Raw genomic sequence first — 23,078 nt, forward strand, 5'->3', positions numbered from 1 at the left:
AGCTTTAGTTCACAACACAGTTATGCATCTTCAGATAAGATAAGGTACTGCTTAGTATTGGGAAAGTACACAGCCCTCCCAACTGGGAAACACATTTTTTCCCTTTTGATAAAGGCAAGGTAGACCAGTTTCAAGAACATAACAACATTAACATGATAAATGAATCAATACCAAGAAACGAATTAACTTAAAAAAATTTTTTTTTAATGTTTATTTATTTTTTAAGAATGAGAAAGGCAGAGCGTGAATGGGGGAGAGGCAGAGAGAGAGGGAGACACAGAATCCAAAGTAGGCTCCAGGCTCTGAGCTGTCAGCACAGAGCCCGACGTGGGGCTCGAACTCACAGAACATGAGATCATGACCTGAGCCGAAGTCGGATGCCTAACCAACTGAGCCACCCACGCGCCACAGAATTAACTCTTTTATAAAGTACTTAGGTATTAGGTGAACACTTATTTTGTGGTTAGGGACTATGGAACCTAATAACAAACTAAGTACAACAAAGGTAGGTTTTTTTTTTTTTTTTTTAACTTTTAGGCTGCCTATAACCACAACAAGAAGAAAGCCATTGGGTTGAGAAAGGAGAAAGATATACTAAAAATACAAAACACACCTACTATAAGGAAGTAGAAACTGGGAATACGTACAGAATAGGTATAGAATGTTGTGAGGACGAGCCTTAGTTGGATATCCAAAGCTTCAGAAGAAGATAAAAATTAAAATAATACCACTTCAAGTGCACACTGGATATTTGCCAAAATGGACTACATGCTGGGCCCTAAAGCAAACCTCAACAAATTTCAAAAGACTGACATCACATGACATCATATATACATTGACCACTTTGGAATTCAGTTCAAATTCAGTAACAAAGAACACAAGAGAATCTCCAAATATTTAGAAATCATGCAACACACTTCTTTTTTTTTTTTATGTTTATTTATTTATTTTGAGAGAGAGAGAGAGCTGGAAAGAGAGATAGAGAGCAAGCAGGAGAGAGGCAGAGAGAGAGGGAAAGAATCCCAAACAGGCTCCACACTGTCAGCATGGCGACCGATGCAGGGCTTGAACCCACAAATTGTGACATCATGACCTAAGCCGAAACCAAGAGTTGGACACTTAACCAACTGAGCCACCCAGGCACCCCAACACACTTCTAAATAATGAGTTAAATATATAAAATGGAAATTAGTAAATATTCTGAACAAAACGCTAAGAAATTATAGCACTTCCAAATTTGTGGGATGGGGCTATAGCAGAACTTGGAGTAAAACTGTGAACGTTTTAAAATCATATATTAGAGGGGCGCCTGGGTGGCTCAGTCTGTTAAGCATTTGACTTCGGCTCAGGTCACAATCTCGCGGCTCGTGAGTCTCAGCCCCGCATCAGGCTCTGTGCTAACAGCATGGAGCCTGGAGCCTGCTTCAGATTCTGTGTGTCCCTTTCTCTCTGTTCCTCCCTGCTCGGACCCTGTCTGTCTCTCTCTCTCTCTCAAAACTAAATAAACATTAAGCAAATTTTTTGGGGGGTGCCTGGGTGGCTCAGTCGGTTGAGTGTCCGACTTCAGCTCAGGTCATGATCTCAGAGTTTGTGAGTTCGAGCCCCGCGTTGGGCTCTGTGCTGACAGCTCAGAGCCTAGAGCCTCCTTCAGATTCTGTCTCCTTCTCTTTCTGCCCCTCCCCACTTGTGCTCTCTCTGTCTCTCAAAAATAAATCAATATGGGGCGCCTGGGTGGCGCAGTCGGTTAAGCGTCCGACTTCAGCCAGGTCACGATCTCACGGTCTGTGAGTTCGAGCCCCGCGTCAGGCTCTGGGCTGATGGCTCAGAGCCTGGAGCCTGTTTCCGATTCTGTGTCTCCCTCTCTCTCTGCCCCTCCCCCGTTCATGCTCTGTCTCTCTCTGTCCCAAAAATAAATAAACGTTGAAAAAAAAATTTATTTTTAAATAAAAATAAATAAATAAATAAATGTAATAAAAAATCTAAAAAAAATTTTTTTATCATGTATTAGAAAAGAAGAAAAAGTGAAAACTTGGGGGAAGAAATTTTATTATTTCTGTGACATCCTTTTAAAAATAATAATTAGAATTATGACTGAACCAGGACATATCAGATTTTTAGGAATTGTGTACAATTTCTGGAACAACATAAAGAAAGTTGAGCATCACTTCTTATTTGACAATGCTTCCCATGAAATTTAACAAACAAATTAAGCCTAATTAGTTCAATGTCTTCCTTTCACAAGTACAGAGAATACATCTTTTGAGATGTTTCTAGGGACCCTCTGAAAAATCCCAAAGTTAGTTCAAAGTGAACAAGACTTTATTAGAATTAGATTTGGGGTGGGGCACCTGGGTGGCTCACTCAGTTAAGCATCCAACTTCAGCTCAGGTCATGATCTCACAGTTCATGGGTTTGAACCCCACATCAGACTCTGTGCCTCCTGCTCTCTCTGCCCCTCTCCTGCTTGTACTCTTTCTCTGTCTCTCAAAAACAAATAAACATTAAAAAAAAAAAACAATTAAAAAGAAGAATTTGATTTGGGGGAAGTTTGTCAAAAATATCAAAAGGCTTAAAACACTTGATTAGATTACAGCCACCATGAAACAATACTTAGTTACCCATTTTGCCAAAGTGACAATTAAAGACTTCAAAAGCTAATACAGAAAGCTACAGAGTTGTAAAAAACTTAGCTCTTTTAATAGAGAAGACTCAGTTTTCTAAAATAAAGGTAACATAAGGTGCAATAAATTATTTTCATAAACCATAGAATCTTTGTTTTCTAGGCAGATTACTTAAAAGGTAAAGAAAAACCTTTCACAGTCTCATCTAGACCAGACCAATAGTTCAAGAAAACTTTGTCCTTTTAGCAGATGAAATAAAATTTTTTCAGTTTTACAGAAGTATATTATTGATATTTAAATTTATTTTTCCTGAAGCCAATTAAATAGAACTCTTTTACATAGTAATTTTGGCAATGCCCTCTGGAGGTAGAAAAACACCACATATGTAATATATGTCCATAGACCTACGTAACATGCAGACACAGAGACCCTGTAGCTTTCATTCCAAAACTCTAGCTGTGAATCAGGTATTTCTCACACGGCCAAAGCTTTTTTTTCTTCTTCTTCTTTTTTTTAATGTTTATTTATTTTTGAGAGAGAGAAAGAGAGAGAGAGAGAGAGAGAGTACGCATGAGCACAAGCTGGGAAGGGGCAGAGAGAGAAGGGTACAGAGGATCCGAAGTGGGCTCCACGCTGTCAGCAGAGCCCAGTGTGAAGCTCAAACTCATGAACCGCGAGATCATGACCTGACCCGAGATCGGATGCTTAATCGACTGAGCCATCAGGCGCTCCATGGCCAAAGCTTTCTGAGGCAAGGGAGCTTCTATAGCAGTCGGTATTTTGAAAAGCCTCTTTTTCCCTATTTAAAAAAATCTTTTTAATGTTTATTTATTTTTGAGAGAGAGAGAGAGAGAGGGAGGGAAAGAGGCAGATCGCAAGCAGGAGAGGGGCAGGGAGAGAGGGAGACACAGAACCTGAAAGCAGGTTCCAGCCTCTGAGCTGTCAGCACAGAGCCTGACATTGGGCTCAAACCCATGATCCATGAGATCACGACCTGAGCCGAAGTCAGACACTCAACAGACTGAGCCACCCAGGCGCCCCTCTTTTTCCCTATTTTTAAATTCACTCTCTGTGGGCAGTGTTTTGGTTATCTCCTGGGGTGTTTACATTTCAAAGACATGATAAAATTTACAACGTTAAGGGGCAGAGAGAGTACAAGTTTTCTCTTAGGAGTTTTTTGAGTAATTGCTATTTGGAACTTTCCTCTGTATTAAGGGTTGGACAGCCTTGGGCATTTTGTCTATTTCACTGCCAATCACCATAATATTCTCCCCTTCATTCTCTTCACTTTCCAGCAATTACAACTCTTAGATCCATTTTTTTTTTTTTTTTAAAGAAGGCTCCATGCCCAACATGGACCTTGAACTCAAGACTCTGGGATCAAGAGGACCTTGGGATCAAGAGTAAGATGCTCTACCGACTGAGCCACCTCTTAGAGTCCTAATCAGGCTTTGTCACAAGTGCTCAGACCTCAATCCACAGAAGCCTACACCCTCCTAGCTTTGCAAAATGGCAAAATGGCAAAATGGCAAAATGGAGACTAAGGTCTCCAACTTATTATCCTGCTCTCCCACCTAGTCTGCCAGTCCCAAAACTGAATAGTGGACAACTGCATGTCCTTCTCTAACTTCAGCCCTTACCCAACTTTCTGATCCAAGCTTCAGCCTCTAGTTAGTTGGGCATCAGTGGCCAGCAGAGCTGCCCAGACTAGAGGTCAGCTCACAATGAATGCTCACTGGGCAGAGTGAGCACAGTGTGCTATGTATAGTTTCTCAAATGTGTATCAGACCTGCTGGCATTTTCAGGGTGTCCTAGTACTCACATGGTGGTCCACAAGCATCTAACATACAGGCCACCACTCCCCACATCAATGTAGATAGCCAACCAGGGATTTCCCCCAACGAGGATGCCTCTTTCCCAAGGCCATTTCTTTGGTCTCCTGACTGGCTTGCCAACAGTTGGTTTGTAAACTGGCCCCCATACATGCAGGGCAAGGAGAGACCAAGGAAAGAGGCAAACCACCTCAGATTGGTAGGTGGCAGGTTTGATAAGCAAGGGAATTTACATATGAGACTTTTCTTGAGTGACAAAATGAGTACATCTCCACACCCACCTGCCAGAGTCTTAAAAGTTTATATAGAAGCCCTAACCAGGTTCAGTCATGTATACAGTCCAGATGGTCTCAACAACACATTATTATCTCAAGACTGTGTTCCTCAGGAAGCTTCTGGGAGAGGGGAAGGCAAGTGGAAGCCACATTCCAAGGATGGGGGAGGGAGTGAGGAGCTTCCAATTGTAAGGGTCCAGTTCACAGGTCAACTGGCACTTGCATCCTCTTGATGAACCTTCTTCCCCCACTACTATTAGCTTTAGTAATTTCAGTTTTATTTTGTTGACCTAAAGCTGCCTCTATCCCACCTACCCCGGGACTTTAGCAAGAAATAGAAGAAGCTAGAGTAATTGTCCTTGTTTATAGCCAGATCTCATGACTAGCATTTATCTGTAAAGGCAAACAGCTTACTTACTTGAAGATGACAGGAATATCTGGGCAAATTAATTTATACCAAGTCAACACAGCATTCCTATGTGCCAAGCATTGTTTCAAATACTTTTTAGGTATTAACTCATTTAAATCCTCATAACAACCCTATGAGGTAGGTACTATTATTTCTCCTATTTTATAGCTGAGGAAAGGGAGGCACTTAGATGTTGAGTGGCAGCAGGGATTTGAGTCCAGGCTCCAGAGTTGAGGCTCTTAATCACTATGCTATGACGCTTTCAAACAAACAAACAAAAGAAAAAAGCAAATAAACTATCACTGTACAAGATGACCTCAAATGTACCCTCATAAACAGCTCTCCTCTTTCCCCAAGGTGAGTATCAGATTAAAATAAACTATGACTCTCTAACTCTGACTCTCTCAACTAACCTCATGATAAGCAAATGGTAGTTTCAAAGTCAAAGTCACAAGTACATGATTAGAATACTAGAATGCAAAAAAACTATTTTATTTAATTGCAAAAATAAAAAATGTGCTTCCTCATTATTTTTAAACCAAAGATGAACAGATGTTAAACACAGACACATTATAGACTTATACTGAAACAAAATAAAATTATCTTTATACCACCCTGTCAGTAACCACACAGATGTCTCATCCTTCCAACTATTTGATTGTAGGCCTAACTTCTCCTCTCTAGCCTTCCTAAAAAGCTTACCTGGCCAAACAGGCCAGGAATAAAAGAGTATGTCTGTTTATTTTTTTTTTTAATTTTTTTTTCAACGTTTATTTATTTTTTGGGGACAGAGAGAGACAGAGCATGAACGGGGGAGGGGCAGAGAGAGAGGGAGACACAGAATCGGAAACAGGCTCCAGGCTCTGAGCCATCGGCCCAGAGCCCGACGCGGGGCTCGAACTCACGGATCGCGAGATCGTGACCTGGCTGAAGTCAGATGCTTAACCGACTGCGCCACCCAGGCGCCCCTGAGTATGTCTGTTTAAAGATAAAAATAAGCTTATCCCACCACATTAACATTCTGTAAAGTGAGTTATCGACATTCTAAGTTTGAATGGATTAAAGATGGAAATGAACCAAGAGAAAAGACTTAACATATTCAAACTATAAGTGTTTGCTGTATGAAAGCATAAATAACAGGGTAGAGAAACATGATTCAGTGAATATTGTTGGGAAAAACAAATAACAGATTAAAGATGAATTCATTGAGATCCAGGTTTCACATTGTGATACTGTGATTTATAAGAAATGTATATTTGGTCACTCACATAACCAAAATACATTTCTCGTATATATTTGGTCTTCAACCATAGTTACTGGATCATAGCTCCAAAACCCCTTAGCATTTCCTAAGTGCCAAGAGTGATGAAGGTGTCTTTTATTGTCTTAATGAAAGTGACTTTTGGACCTCATCCAAAGCTGGGGGCTGGATGCTGGGAGGACCAACCACGTGATTAAAGTGTTGGAACTTCCAGTCTTGCCCCCTACCAGGGGACTGCAGACTGAATCAGCCAATGGCCAATAACTTAGTCAATAATGACTGTGTAATGAAACCTCTGTAAAAACTCAAAAAGACTGGGTTTGGAGAGCTTCCAGGATGGTGAACACATGGAGATTTCAGGAGACTGGTGGGATCCATGCTCTTTCCCCACACCTCGCCCTGTGTTTCTCTTCATCTAGCTATTCATTCACATCTCTTAACATGTCTTTTATAAACTGATAAATTTAAGTAAGTGTCTCCCTGAATTCTGTGAGCTATTCTAGTGAATTACAAGAACTTTAACGAGGAAGTTGGTGGAACCTTCAATCTATAGCCAGTCGGGTCAAAAGTAAAGATAACAAACAACCTGGGGCTGGCGACTAGTGTCTAAAGTTGAGAGATGGAGGGCAGTCTTATAGGTCTGAGCACTTAACAGGTAGAAGAATCTGATGCTGTCTCGGAAGAGAGTCAGAATTGAGTTGAACTCTCAGACATCCTGCTGGTATCCAAGAATTTCTTGGTGTTGTGGGGTGGGGTGGGGAATGCCCCCCACATTGGAAATTGGCAACTCCACACATTAATCCATCTGGGATTAACCCAAAAAGTTACATTAAAAAGATGAAATAAATAGAAGAAAGAGAATTAAATTGCTTACTTAGTTGAGCTATGGGAGGAAAATAGTCTCCATTTTCCCCCAAAGCCAGAAACTTATCAAAGGCAAGATGGATGAGTTTAAATATAAAAAGGAAAATGTTTGCATAATGAAATTAACATTAAGGGGAAGGGGAATAAAGCTAAAGAAATGACAAGGTAACTGATATATTTGAACAGCCAGTTTTTACTGAAAAATATATGATTTTTTTAATCTATTCATTCAATAAATACTTACTGAAGGACCTACTATGTGCCAGGTACTGCTGTAGGTGCTAGGGATGCAAGAGTGGACAGACCCCACACCTCTAAATCACTGCCTTCATGCAGGTTACTTTCTAGTATTCACAAAAGGTCGAAATTCAGAACAGTCTGCTGAACTGGTTCAAAAGCTTCTTTCAGCCTCTAAATGCAATGTCATCAATTGAGAAATAAATTATATTTTAAGATACAACTCTATATACCTCCCATACAAGAAGGAGGGAAGTGTTAACACAAACATACATCATCTGAATATTGAACTGATTTTTTAAAAATCAGTCTTCCTTTTGCTCTTTTTTTTTTTTTTTAATGTTTGTTTGCTTATTGAGAGAGAGAACGCATGCAGGAGAGGGGCAGAGAGAGGGAGAAAATCCCAAGCAGGTTCCACGTTATCAGTGCAGAGCCTGACTCAGGGCTCAATCCCACAAACCATGAGATCATGACCTGAGTGGAAATCAAGAGTTGGACACTTAACCAACTGAGCCACCCAGGCGCCCCTGAACATTGAAGTGATTTTTAATATGCCACTGGCAGGTACTCAGGAGAACAAACTGGTGATATGTAACACTCTACATATACTCTGTCTTTATAATAGTAATGTATGAAGGAAAATTTTCAAAAGAAAAAAATAATTTCAATCCAATGGTTTATTGGGTATTAAATACCTAATACAAAATTAATGGCTAAACTACATTTGATCAATTAGATCAGTTCAGTGCTGTCCAATAGAAATATAATGCAAGTCACAAATGTAATTTAAGTTTTTCTAGTAGCTACATTAAAAGAGTAAAAAAAAACAGGTGAAATTAATTTTAATAATATATCTTACTTAATCCAATAGAAAATATTATCTTTTAAATACATCATTGACAAAATTGTAATAATGTAATGTTATTTACATTTGAATGTAATATATAATAAATATTACATTAATTATGTAATGTGAAAATATAATAATAAAAATTACTAATGAGATGTTTTAACTTTTTTTTGTACCAAGTCTTTGAAATCTAGTGTGTATTTTTTTTAATGTTTATTCATTTTGAGAGGGAGAGAGTGTGAGCAGGGGAGGGGCAGAGAAAGAGGGAGAGAAAGAGAATCCTAAGCCAGCTCCAGCTCCACTCTATCAGCACGACCATGAGATCATGACTTGAGCCACAAACAAGAATCGAACGCTTAACCGACTGAGCCACCCAGGCACCCCCACTGTGTATCTTATATATCTAGCACATCTCAATTCAGACTGCACATATTTCAAATGCTCAGTGACATGTGGCCGCAGTATTACATAGTGTATGTAGCCCCACAGTTCTCAAGAGAGGGTGATTTTGCTTGCCCAGGGGACATGTGGCAATGTTCGGAGACATATTTGGTTTTCACAACTGTTTGTCCTGTAGGTAAAGGCCAGAGATGCCGAACATCCTACAATGCAGAGAACTACCCCCCCCCCCCAACAAAGAATTATCTGGCCTCAAATGTCAATAGTGCTAAGGTTGTCCTAGACAGCTAAACAGATTATATCATTAGTATTTGATGTATGCTGATCTAGGGGGGAGTGTATTTTATGACGCCTATTTGTTTTTTATGTTACGGTATTTTAAATCCTTTTTAGAAGTAACTTTTTACAGTTTCTCCTGAGATAAGAGCGCCCATTTCTCCTTATTTCTCTTGACAGGCACTGCAGACAGAAAGGCTTTCCATGGCCAGATGACTCGGCCAGAGTAAGGCCTCTGCAGCAGTCGATTCATTCCAAAGGGAAAAATACTGCTTGATCCAGGAGTTGAGAAAACATTAAACAAGGAAATACTACTGACATTTATATCTTCCTGAGGATTATGTAGCTACAAGATACTGAGCATTTTTTGTCCTACCAAGGCAACGGTGATGGGCACAGTGGGGGGTATTGGGGAGCTAAAAGGGGTCAATGAAATCCAGGTTCTGCTATGGTTCAAATAAAGGTCAGGGAAACACACAGTCATATTCATGTCCATCTGGTGAGGGAAACAAGGAACATTTGATCCATAAGCAAAGGGAGATAACTGCATAAGAGACTTCCCCTCCGCTGTGCACACTAACAGCATCCCAGTGGCTGTGATAATTAGCACACCTATCGCACAGCATGGCCACCGCATAACTAGTTTGTCCCATCTCATTTTAACAGGCTGCCAGAGCGGAATGTCTGCTGACAGGGCAACCATGGGCTGTCCCCTGCATGGAGGCCCCTGGAACAAGATACTAGGGGCCAGAAATCATTCCCCAGGCTGAACAATCCCTTCCTGACAGCAGGACAACAGCAGGGCAGCCTTCCTAAGCCTGGGGGCTGAGGATTCATCCAAGTTGTTCCTGAATGTGGGGACGGCAGGAATCAACTGGCAGTTCAGAGGCGCCTCTCAGCTTTCAAGGGGATTAAAGGCTACAGCACTCCTGTCTGGCACACTCCACAAAGAAAGCAGTAATTGGGGGTGCCTGGGTGGCTCAGTCAGTTAAGCATCCGACTTTGGCTCAGGTCATGATCTCTAGGTTTGCGGGTTCGAACCTCTGCTGCCAGCACAGAGCCTGCTTCAGATCCTCTGTCCCCCTCTCTGCCCCTACCCTACTCTCTCTTTCAAAAATAAATAAATAAACTTAAAAAAAAGGCAGTATTTGGGGTACAATCAGAATAGACTGGCCTCAGACGCTACAGCATATTCTCCCTCTCTTCTCCTTAATTCACAAGATCTCCTTAATTCACAAGATCTTAATTCACAAACACAGAATGGGTAGCCTCTTATAAACTTTTCTGGCCCAAGTAAAAGTTTTTCTGAGATGTCCCTCCCCTGAAACTGCCTTTATGACAAACATCTAGATGGATAAACTTTTTAAGGGGAACTCTTGTATGATCAGACACAGGTTTCAAGAGACTCAAAATATTAAAAATTAACTCAAAAAGAAATTAAAATGTGTTTTTAAATCAGAGAAGAAATAAAAAAGTTGACGCCCTCCCAAGACCAGCTGACTTTAGGCATTCCCATCCTCCCTACCTGCAACAAGTTAAAGAAAACTACAAAGGACATTTCCTCTCCTAATTCTCATCCCATCCTTACTGCAATAGGTTAGGAACATGATCCTGACCATCTCAAGCTCTTCCCTTAAGAACTTAGTCCAATAGTGGCCACTTCAGTCAAGAGGGATAGCAAAATTCTAGAAGGCAGCCTTCATGGATTCATCCATAAAACCAATGGATATAACTTAACACCAATACCATGGCAAATAGGTATTTTTCTGCAGTTCATAATCTAGCATTACCCAATAATTGGCAGGAATTTGAGAGTTTTTAGCTGCTTCATATAAAGCTAAATTCCAAGGAACTTATTCAAAGTTTCTATTACACTGGGGAGTGAGATTAACTTTGTTATTACAATGATAAGGTTTCAAAGGATTAAACTGAAAATGAATCAGAAGGGGAGAAAAAGACTTACAGGAAACACTTAGAGCCCCACTGGTGGAGGGGATAGAAGAAACTTTATTCCATGAGATCCAGAGCAGAGATTCTCTGTGCTGGCTACATTACGATCACCAGGGCAAATTTACAACAACATGGAAGCTGGAACCCTAATCCAGAGAGTGGTTTAATCAGTCTGGTTTAGGGCCCTTTCATAGGTATGGTTTTTAACGTTCTTCAAGTGATTTTCATATGCAGTCCAGACTGAGATTTAGATTTAGATAGAATTTTGATATTTTGCACTTGACAAAAGCTCTTTAAGACTGTCAGGCTTTAGCTTTAGGAAAAAAAAAAATCTGGGCACATAGGTGGCTCAGTCAGTTAAGCATCTGACTCTTGATTTTGGCTTAGGTCATGATCTCACAGTTTGTGGGATCGAGCCCTATGTAGGGCTCTGTGTTGACAGCATGGGGCCCGCTTGGGGTTCTTTCTCTCCCTCTCCCTCTGCCCTCCCCCCCCCACACTTTCTCTTTCAAATAAATAAATAAGTGTTTTGGGGTTTTTTTTATCCAAAGTATAATTCACAAATAAAACTTCCTCCAGGGGCACCTGGGTGGCTCAGTCAGTTAAGTGTCTGACTTCGGCTCAGGTCATGATCTCACTGTTCATGAGTTTGAGCCCCGCTTCGGGCTCTGTGCTGACAGCTCAGAGCCTGGAGCCTGCTTCAGATTCTGTGTCTCCTTCTCTCTGTCTATCTCCCTCTCTCAAAAATAAACATAAAAAACAAAAACAAAAATCTTCATTCAGCACCTTGTACCATACATAGACCCATGTTAAATGCTTAGTATAAGATGTTAGTATATGACGTTAGGGTTCTGTCATGTGACCCCTGTGCTGCAGAGCCCCTACAACTGCTGACAGTGGTGAGAAGCAAGAAGTGAAGATTGGGGCAGTCTGGCTAGCTTTCTACTGTGAGAATACAACATTTAAGAAAACCAAGATATAACACCATATCTGCTTTGGTAAACACAAGTTTTCATCTTGTACCTAATAACAGAGTGAAGTTGATTCCTTGAAAAGCTAATTTACACAATAATCTTAAATAATTAAAACATATGTAAGATCTAATTACCTAAATAGGTTAACTCCCTAAAGGGAGGATAAGAAGGGAAGGGACAGACAAGCTTAATTCTGCTAATTAGTGAATTTCAGTGCACCAAATTAACTTCACATTAATCTGTAATTTTGATATTGACCAATTCGATCATTGACAAAGACCTCTGAAGGCCCAGTTTCCTGTTCCTGGCATTGACCTGTTTATTTCTGATTAAAAGAAAGCGGAAGAATGGCGAGACATTAAAGAAACCATTAGCAGAAGGCTACCTAAAAGCAGAACCAAGATTTCATCAAAAAAGTTTTCATTAACCATTTGTAACATCCAGATCATATATCTTAACCAAATAAAGGCTTAGGTATTTAAAACTGCTTAGAATACAGGAAGCTGGTTTCAATACTCTTCTTCCCTTTTGACAGAAGCCTCCTTCAGCTCCAGCCAACAGGCTATATTTATTTCCCTGAAGCAGCATTTCCTAGGAAAGAAGCAGCAGCCTCACTGCAGACAGCGTAAAAGAGCTCACGATCACGGCAGCAGGCCAACCTCAGGAGACCCATGGCCCTGTAGATTCATTTCACCATGCAAGAAAGCCACCGGGCTCTGCACCAATAGGAGTGCTGTTGTCATCTCCAGCAGAAGACTCTGGGCTGCTATTGGAAACCAACACCTGGCACCAAGCCAGATAACCGTATCACACCCGTACTGAGCTTTATAAAGCTTTATGGATGCCGACAGGGAAAAGAAAAGGAAAAAAAAAAAAAGCAGGTGTTCTTACTCATCCTATCACTGACTGTCCAGAAAATCTGCTGAGTCACCGAGTACCAATCAAGAGAAAAATAATGCAGAGTCTGCAAATACTAATCTCCTTCATCCCTCTCTCCTTCCAAAAAGCAAGTAGACTCACAGGTAATATTCCTGACTCTGAAAACACAAGGGCATAGACAAATTCACACACCCTTAGTCCATACAGAAAAGTTTTCAGAGTCAAATATCTGAAAATATAATGTACTAGACAAAGCTATTTTTTTACTTAAAAAAATTTTTTTAATGTTTACTTATTTTTGAGAGAGACAGAGACAAAGCGTGAGTGGAGGGAAGGGCAGAGAGAGAGGGAGACACAGAATCTGAAGCAGGCTCCAGGCTCTGAGCTGTCAGCACAGAGCCCCACAAGGGGCTCGAACTCATGAACCATGAGATCGTGACCTGAGCCACCCAGGCACCCCAGAACGTGACCTTTTAAAAACACTTGACAGTTATGCATTCATTTTAACATATATAAAAAAACAGACAGCATAAACTTATGATTTTATTTATTTATTGCTTAGGTCAAGGCTGAGCAAAAATAAAAAATCCAGATTAAAAGAAATACTTCAAGTAAGAAAAAAGTTCAGAGGGCACAAGGATAAGATAAAAATCATGAAAACAGTACTCAAATTTAAAAGTCTGGGAAACATGAAAGGATAGTGAAAATAAAGTTTATGTGGACTCTTGACATTTTATAAAAGTAGTAACAGCCTTCCTGTTTCTTCAAGATAAGACTCGATCACATGAAGGAAACTTGCTGTCTGGCTCCTGACTTAATAAGTTAGGGGACAAAGGGCACAATAGTGATTCTATTTACAGTTCTTCTCCACCTGGAGAGGAAAAGCTGGCTGTTGCCACTGTATGTCCTAATGTCACTTCTACTGTAACCAACTGGGTGGGGACCCTGTCTCCAGAAATTTCACCAGACTACCCACATACAATAGCTTCCCAGCTTCCACCTTTTTTCTGAGCTATAAGCCATCCTTGCTCACTCCCAAGGCTTCATCTATATGGATGCACTAATGACTTCAAATTTTTCTTCTCCTACCTTACTTGCCTGTGCTCTATCTTCTGATCATTTTATCTGGATGCACTCAAATTCAACATGTTCAAAGTAAACTCATTCTCACCTGAATCTTCTTCTCTTCCTATACATCCATTAGTAGTTTTAAACTCTTACCACCAATCCCAGACCCCCCAATACTCCTTCTCCTTCCAGAGATGCCCCTGTCTCTCCTCTCTCATCTCTCCTCACTATTATGCTTGGTTGGATGCAGACTCCTGGCCTCTTTCACACAGATTGGCACAGGAGCCTCCCGACCGCTCCCTATATTTTCTCTCTCTCCTATGCAGGTTGTTTCTACATTGTCTCAAAACTAATCTTCCTAAGATAAAAATCAAGTCTTAAAAATCCCTTCTCAGCTCCATATCATTAGCCCTTGGGTAACACAAATGAAAACCACAATGAGATATCAGACATACCTATCAGAATGGCTAAGATAAAAATAACAACACCACCAAATACTGCCAAGAATGCAGAGAAACTGGATCACTCATATATTGCTGGTGGGAATGGAAAAGTATATAGCCAGTCTGGAAAAGAGTACTGAAGTTCCTTATACACCGAAACATGCACTTACCATATGACCCAGCAACTGCATTCCTGGGCATTTATCCAGACAAATGAGAGCTTATTCACACAAAATCCTATATATAAATGTTCAAGGCAGCTTTATTTGTAACAACTACACACTAGAAATAACCCAAAATGCCCTTCAACAAATGAATGGTTAAACAATCTATGGTTCCTCTATAACATAGAATACTACTCACAATGAAAAGGAAAGAACTACCTAAAACATGGAATACTACTCACAAAAAGAAAATACTGATCCACATATCAAATGAGATGGATATCAAGGAAATTATGCACAGTGAAAAAAGCCAATCTCAAAAGTTAAACGCTACGTGATTCCATTTATATAGTATTCTTTTTTTTTTTTTTTTTTAAGACAGAGCAAGCAGCAGGGAAGAGGGGCAGAGGGACAGAATCTCAAGAAGGCTTCAGGCTCGGTGCAGGGCCTGACATGGGGCTCAATCCCACAATGCTGGGATCATGACCTGAGCCAAAATCAAGAGTCGGGCACTCAAACGACTGGGCCACCCAGGTGTCCCTATAGCATTCTTCAAATGACAAAATTGTCAAGGTGGAGAACAGATTAGAGGTTGCCAGAGACTGGGGGCAAGGGGAAGGGAGGTGGCTATGGCTGCAAGGGAGGTGAGAGTAGCATGAGAGATGCTTGTGATGGTGCTGTTTTGTGTTCTGACTGTGGTGATGGTCACAAAAATCTACACATGCGAAAAAACTGCACAGAATATACACATGCAAATGAGTATACACAAAACCATAAAACTGGGGAAGTCTTAATAAGGTGGGTGGATTGTTTTAATGTTGAAATATGGTACTATAGTTTTGTTTTTTATGTTTATTTTTGAGAGAAAGAGAGCACAAGCAGGGTAGGAGCAAAGAGAGAGGGACACACAGAATCTGAAGCAGGCTCCAGGCGCTGAGCTGCAGGGCTCGAACCCACAAGCAGTGAGATCACGACCTGAGCCGAAGTCGGACACTTAACCAACTGAGTGACCCAGGTGCCCCTATGGTGCTATAGTTTTCTGCAAGAAGTTACCACTGAGGGAAGATGGATAAAGTGTATACAGAATTTCTTTGCATAGTTATCTCAAAATAAAAAGGGGGGGACAAAAACCCTCCTCAATAACTTCCAATAGTTCCCCAGTGCCCATAGTAAAAGATTCCTTAGCATGGCATGCAGAATTTTCTCTTTCACATCCTAAGCTCTAGACAACTGGTTCTAAGATCTAACATTTAGAATGTTAGAACGCCATCTTAGAATGGCAGGCATCAGTCTAAGCATTTTATATGCATTATCTCATTTAATCTTCAATAATCCCATGAGTCAGGTTCTACTATCAATACCATTTTATTCATAAACCATCAAACCACAGATGACATAGTAACTTGAAAGCATCCCTACCTAATCATCCTTCAAAGTCCTGCTCCAATGTCACCTTTGTGACTTTTTCTAGAGTTAAGTGCATACTGACAGTGCCTGGCACTCAGAAGATACTCACCACATGGTTAATTAACATAAGGCTTAGACAAACAACACAAACCACAAACAAGTTATAAAACTGGCACCATAAGGATTTGACAGTGATTACACTGACTGTTTTCCAAAGTTCAGCTTGAGTAGGAAAGCACTATATAATAAACAGTGGGGATGGAGCACCTGGGTGGCTCATTCAGTAAAGCATCCAACTCTATTTTGGCTCAGGTCATGATCTCACAGTTCGTAGGTTCAAGTCCCATATCAGACTCTGAGCTGGCAGCACAGAGCCTGCTTGGGATTCTCTCTCTCCCTGTCTCTGCCCCTACCTTCCCTCCCTCCCTCCCTCTCTCTCAAAATAAATAAACTTAAAAAATATATATACGGTGGGGACAGAAAACACCTATTACTGAGAAAATGTTGTTTAATAAGGCAACAGCTTTCACATACCAAAGGACAGGTAATGTCAGGCTAATGAAACTCCAGTGTCAGCTGCAAAGTTTTTCTGATTCTCAAGTTTTCACATAACAAATACTGTACATGAATACAAACCTTACCTTCCTAAACCCAGTCACCCCCATTCTTCCTTATTAGTTACTTTTGCAATTGAAGAAAAGGTATAATTTTTTTTTTCAGAAGAAAGATATTTCTTCCATTTTAAAATGTATACTCATGGCACACCTGGGCATCTCAGTTGGTTAGGTGTCCGACTTCAGCTCAGGTCTTGCTCTCACACCTGTACATTTGAGCCCCGCATGGGGCTCTGTGCTCACAATTCAGAGCCTGGAGCCTGCTTCGGATTCTGTCTCCCTCTCTTTCTGCCCCTCCCCCACTCACACTTGGTCTCTGTCTCTGTCTCTTTCTCTCAAAATAAATAAACATTTAAAAAAACTAATTAAGGGGCACCTGGGTGGCTCAGTCGGTTAAGCAGCCGACTTTGGCTCAGGTCATGATCTTGTGGTCCGTGAGTTCGAGCCCCGCGTCGGGCTCTGTGCTGACAGCTCAGAGCCAGGAGCCTGTTTCAGATTCTGTGTCTCCCTCTCTCTGACCCTCCCCCGTTCATGCTCAAAAATAAATGAACGTTAAAAAAAAATTTTTTTTTAATAAAAATAAAAAAATAAAAAAACTAAAAAATTTTTAAAATGTATTTTAATTATTTCCCTTGGAGAAAACAAAATTCTTATCTAAAGACTCCTTCACATCCATGGATTTCCTTGGAAAACTTACTTATCATACTACCACAGTCTAGAATTGTTCCAGTACTCTGAAATCTGCAGGAGTCCCTCCAAAGGATTCACATTTTAAACACAGACAACAGAGGCAGAGGCAAAAAAACAAACAAACCAATTTTAAGTACATGAATGAAGTTTGGGGGGATTTGTTTCTGTTTTGTTTTGTTTTGTTTTATTTGAGAGAGAGAGAGAGAAAGAGAACATGAGCGGGGCAAAGGGAGAGAGAGGGAGAGGGAGAGAGAAGATCTTAAGCAGGCTCCACACTCAGCACTGAGTCCAACAAAGGGCTCTATCCCACAACCCTGGGACCAGGAGCTAAGATTAAGTCTGATGCTCAACCGACTGAGCCACCCAGGTGCCCCTAAGTACATGAATGAAGTTTAATGGTTCATATTCCCTCTCTTCCCTCTTCAGCACCCCCACCCCCACCCCTACAAGGTGACTTCTCTCAAGCAAAGCCTTTTCAGAATTCACCACAGGGCAGTACAAGCAGGAGAGAGGAGAACTCAAAAGGAGAAATAGGTGGCAGGCTGAAGCCAACCGACCGCTCCTTTTTTATATGTAACCATAAATTCTTACCAGTGATCTAAAGCCAACAACAGGAATGCCTGGGTGGCTCAGTGGGTTGAGCTTCCAACTTCAGCTCAGGTCATGATCTCACGGTTTGTGGGTTTGAGCCTGACATCGGGCTCTGTGCTGACAGCTCAGAGCCTGGACCCTGCTTTGGATTCTGTGTCTCCCTCTCTCTCTGCCCCTCCCCTGCTCGTGCTCTGTCTCTCTCTCTCTCAAAAATAAATAAACATTAAAAAAATTTTTTTAAATAAAAAAATAAAGCCAACAACAAAAATGAAATTTCGTTTTAATTATGTATTATATGAAAAAAGAAGGTGTAGTCTAATACAACAAGTAGGTAAGAAAAGGAATTCAGGAAAAGGAATACTGACCGGTCGATTTCTCTTATATTTGGAGTCCTCTCGGTCTCTGTGCTGCCCGGAAGTGCTGGTTCTCTCTCTCACGTTTCTATAACCAGGACTGGGGATGATATACTCTTTTCCTATGTCGATATCCTTCATCTTCTCTGAGTAGAGGTGCCAGGGCTCACAGACTTTTGGTTTCACTTGAGAATTTCTGAAATTAAAAATTCATCAAAGAATAACACTATATGTTAATTATACCAGAATTTTTTAAAAATTTTCTTTATTTCCTTAAGGAAAGAGATTTTCTAAATTTGTACTTAATCATACGCAAAAGTACTTTAAACTAGAAAAAAAAAGGGCAAAAGCATTAAAGTTTACTAGCATTATACCTATAAAAATAATTTTTCAGAAATGTTTAAAGTGCCATTTCATTTTTTTTAAAGAAAAAAATATCAGTGTAATAGAACCAAGGATTACCACCTCCCACCCCTAAGGGGGAAAAAAAGATTAGAAAAAAATAAACACACTAGTAAAGAGATATCATCACCTTCAACTAAGCTCAAACCCATGTAAGGAGCATTCAGATAAGTCTTTCAAAAAAAAAAAAAAGACAACTTTTAAGTTTGTTCCAAGCATTATAAACTCCACAATTTTAAAATGGATATTATTTCTCCTACTAAATGTTACTAAATGAAAATTTACAAAGCCCTTATTCTACCAATGATATATCCCACCTCTGCGTTTTTATAATTGGGTAACTGGTTTGTTATTTTAAAGCTCCATGAAGTTACATAAATACAAATACAAAACAAATTTATACCTGAAATGCAAAACAAAACAATATTATCACACCTTAACTTAAAAAAAATTTTTTTTAATGTTTATTTATTCTTAAGAGAGAGACAGAGACAGCACGAACAGGGGAGGGGCAGAGAGAAATAGAGGCACAGAATCTGAAGCAGGGTCCAGGCTCTGAACTCTCAGCACAGAGACCGACACAGGGCTCAAACTCCCGAGCTGTGAAATCATGACCTAAGCGGAAGTAGGATGCTTAACTGACTGAGCCACCCAGTTGCCCCAACAATATTACACCTTAACTTTAAAAACAAATTCCCCTTTGGGTACTGAAAGTGTTCTAAAATTAGACAGTGGTGATGGTTGCCCAAGCCTGTGAATGTACTAACCCAAAACTGAGTTGTAATACTTTAAAGGGGTGCATTTAATGGTATATAATTTATATCTCAACAAAGCCGTTATTAGAAAATAACAAAAAGAAATTCCCCATCCTGTCCAACAAAATCTTACCTAATATTTACCTGAAACTCTGTTCTAAACCTCTGCTTGCCTGGCTAACTTTGATCAATATACTGTATCAACTCTGGTTAATTCTGAAAAAATAAAACACACACATTTCCCCCACTCTGAGATGGCTCAAAGTTTCCCAGATACAAGCTGAGAAAACGCCTTTCGCACCAGCCTCACTAGAAATTAAAGAAGTGTAGCTGTGTTGCCTTTTGGATTCCATAACTTCCTAGCTATCACTGGGTCTTAAAAGTACTACTCTGCAGACAAAATTCTGACCACTACAATTCATTTTTCTAAGGTATCAGAGAAAAGGAGAATACTTACTAAATAAAAAAGAACTAAATCTCCTCCATACAGACGTGTTTCCAACACACTTCTTGCCTTTCAGAAGTCTAGTTCAACTACCCTGAGTCGATACTGCTAAATTACGTATCTTTAAAAAAAAAAAAAAAAAGTCACCTTGTCCAAGGACAAACTGCACCATAAAGCACTCCGGCTTACAACCAAGAGCACAGCAATCACATCACGGAGACCTCATTAAGCCTAAACTATAAACAGACCTGGGCATCTGCCTGTGTCCCCAATGTCGGGTTGCAGCTGCAGATCAGAGTAATCCTTCTTGTTAGAGGGATCACTGAAGTCCAACCTTCCTCACAAAAGGCTCCCTAACCTAGCTGATTGTGTGGAAGCTGAACAGATAAGTCCCATTTTGAAAAAAGGCAAGAGGAAGGAAGTGGGTGTGAAAGGGGCACGGCCCAACCAACTAATTCACAATTCCAAATGCCATATCAAGAAGAACATAAAGTTCATCCCAATTGTCTAAGAACTCTTGATAACCAAAGTGTGTTTCAATCATTTTATTTCAAGTTATTCTACGTATGAAGGAGGTGGGGAGCAGGTTTCCATTGCCTCTAACACTCTTGTTTCTTAGCTTCCTGGGAAAAGAGGCATAGCCATGAGAGTAGGCAGGCCTTGAGTATGCACAAAGTTACTATCTCTTGGCCTTGAATATAAGAATTCCATCTTCTGTGTATCAGGATTATAAGACCGGGCACCCCACAGAGAGGCCACCCAAGAGCTAGGAATCCCTATGAGTTTTAGAAAGAAAACAAGCCCAAGTCTGAATAAAGCAACCAAGAAAGGATCACTATAGGCTTGACTCTTTTTGACTCTATTTGTACTTCCCTATTTTCTTCTGTTCTCCTTTTGGGTGTTAAAAAGTTGTTTTGCAATGCTAACTTGACTCAGCTGTCAAGAACGGAAAAAAGGAAAGGATTTTTTTTTTCTTTTTTGAGTCAGAGCTATACAACGACATTAGCAGAACAGCCAAAGTGGTAGAACCCCAAAGAAGTGTCCAGATTCAAAATCAACAGAGTTGAGGCCAGACAACTGCCCTTTTTTTTTTTTTTTTTTTAAATCAAGGTTCCCCTTCCAGTGGTAAAAGTGTAGACATTCTCCCTGCACAATGATGCAGAGGAAACTGCATGGGGGAGGGGGATTGCAAGAACTGGAACTAGCCAGACTGGTGTTTCCAAATTGCCTTCATTACAACATTCCTTAGGTATCCAACCTCAGGAATTTCATTCAGGCCCTGAAGCTGCACAAGAAGACCTGAAGCTATTTACCACCCTCTGATAATCCACTTGTTGTGCTTCAACCTTCCGCACCCTTCACTTAGGCAACAGATTCCAGTATAACCTATCCATCTTGTCCTTCAAAACCTTCTGAAACTTTGCCAATCATTCCTGTGCCCTTCTGCCTCCTGCCTCCCCAAGTCTGTGCAGAAGCCAGATGACCCCTGTGCAACAAACACAAAGCAACATGCAGCTCTGTGTGGTGGAAGTGGAAAGGCACTGATGACAGTCAAGAGATCAGGACTCCCTCCATTCCTGGCTCTGCCCAGGGTTTGCTGTGCGTACTTGTGTCACGAACCTCCATTTACCCGTTTGCAGAAAACGAGAGGATGACTTTTAAGGTCGCTGCGCTGGCAGCTCAGAATCGCTGGTATAAGACTTGAGCGGGGTGTGCCCCGGGCCGCCCTCCCCACAAGCATGAGGATGGGGGCTTCTCTCTCGCCAGCTTCACCTGGGATGCCTTGACCCTTGGGCGTTCCCACGGCCAGTTTGGGCCTGACGAGGCCACAGCGACCCACACCCACGGGCCGCGGACGCAGCACCCCCTGGTGGCCGCATCCGGGTATGTAGCCAGCACTCTCGACCACTCAGCCCACCCTACCTGCCTTCCGACGCCAGGACCTCAGCACCAGCCAGCCCTCAGGGATTGCGTCCCGAGGAGGGGGCGGCGGGACACTAGAAGGAGGCCAGGCTGCGCTTCTCAGGTCTCCGGATTCCCTCCGAACCTCCTCTTATCCCCGATCCCAGTCCGCCACCCCGGGTGGGAACATACAGGGGTGACCCCCGTGACAACCAACAGAGAAGGAGGGGGTGCGACGTTAGCTGCTACCTACCTGTGCCCCGGCTCCAGGACGGCCGCACCGGCCACTCGACCACGCTCCCGAGCATCAGCCCCGGAGCAAAACAAGCCTTTATAGCGGCATTGGCCGCCAGACTGCGCAGGCGTGCTGCACAAAGACTCCCCAAGACTGAAGGGAATTGTAGTCCCTCTTCTAGGAGCCCGAGGCTCGACACGCGGCAAAGGACTATATTTCCCAGAAGCGCTGCAGAAGCCCCGGAGGAGGTGCAGGCTGCTCCTCCTTTCCACCGCGCTCCTGGCTCTGCACCATCCTTCTCAGAGCTTCTGCGAGCCTGTCTGGAATCTTCTCTGAGGCCGTGTGCCCCAGTGGGTGGCCGGGAGGGTTGACAGTAGCCCTTGGGGGAGGGTGGGGGGCGCAGCTCGGTGTTTGCAGGCAGGACGGAGCCGACGGTGTGCGGCCATTTATGCACCAGAAAGTATCATGAAGGTCATCAGCTATCAACTAGCCCCAACTCGTGTCTTTTATGGCAGTTAACATTTTACGATTGTTTGCTCAGTATTCGACCTGCATCCTGCGCTGATATCACCTTTATCAGTTTTATCCCATTGCCCGTCACATAACCTTGTGCTACCTGGTTTCTAGATAATGAAACGCCAGGATCACAATTTCTACGGTAGCAAGAGCCTTGGAAACGATGTACCAACTCACTCCTTTTTGTAAATCAAACTGAGGTTCCCAAAGAGACTGATCACAGTATTTCTCTTTGTGTTTCATCTGTACCTTCAACATGATCGTAACATCACTACTCTCTGTTGAGTGCCTACCTACTCTGTACGTGGTGCTTTACATGAAATTCTTGTTTCTTTTAATCTCCACAACCACACTGTAGGTATATCTTTTCCATTTCAGAGATTATTTTTAAAAAGGTAAAGTGACTTGTTCATCTTTATACAACTAGCTAGTTTGAAGACACTAAGGTATCATAATTAATTAACACGATGTTCCTGAGTGAGGATGGATTAATAGGCCTATGCAACACCACAAAGAGGCTGGGAACAGACTCATGCATATGTGTAAACACGATCTGTGACTGAGAAAACATTACAGATCAGTAGGGAAAGGAAGAAGTTTGGATAAATAGTGCTGGGACAATAGGTCATCTGTATTTTTAAAAACTCAGGGATTACTACTTCAGCC

At 41.5% G+C, this 23,078-nt stretch overlaps 1 protein-coding gene across 5 annotated transcripts in view; it reads right to left on the reverse strand.

Moving 5' to 3' along the window:
* ABCC5 (ATP binding cassette subfamily C member 5) overlaps window positions 1-22,015 on the reverse strand; it is a 79,478-nt gene extending 57,463 nt beyond the window's left edge. The window contains exons 1-2 of one of the 5 annotated variants that reach the window (XM_047098574.1): window positions 21,915-22,015; window positions 18,170-18,353 (exon numbers count right to left, since the gene is read on the reverse strand). In XM_047098574.1, the coding sequence (XP_046954530.1) occupies window positions 18,170-18,298 (129 nt within the window). In that variant the 5' untranslated portion in view covers window positions 18,299-18,353; window positions 21,915-22,015. The other 4 variants (XM_047098573.1, XM_047098576.1, XM_047098575.1 and 1 more) reach the window with 4 other exon arrangements.
* Between the last annotated feature and the right edge of the window lie 1,063 nt (window positions 22,016-23,078).

This window comes from Lynx rufus, unplaced genomic scaffold (assembly GCF_022079265.1).
Source record: "Lynx rufus isolate CCGP_SWC_20201006 ecotype Redwood Valley unplaced genomic scaffold, mLynRuf1.p SCAF_5, whole genome shotgun sequence".
NCBI lineage: Eukaryota > Metazoa > Chordata > Mammalia > Carnivora > Felidae > Lynx > Lynx rufus.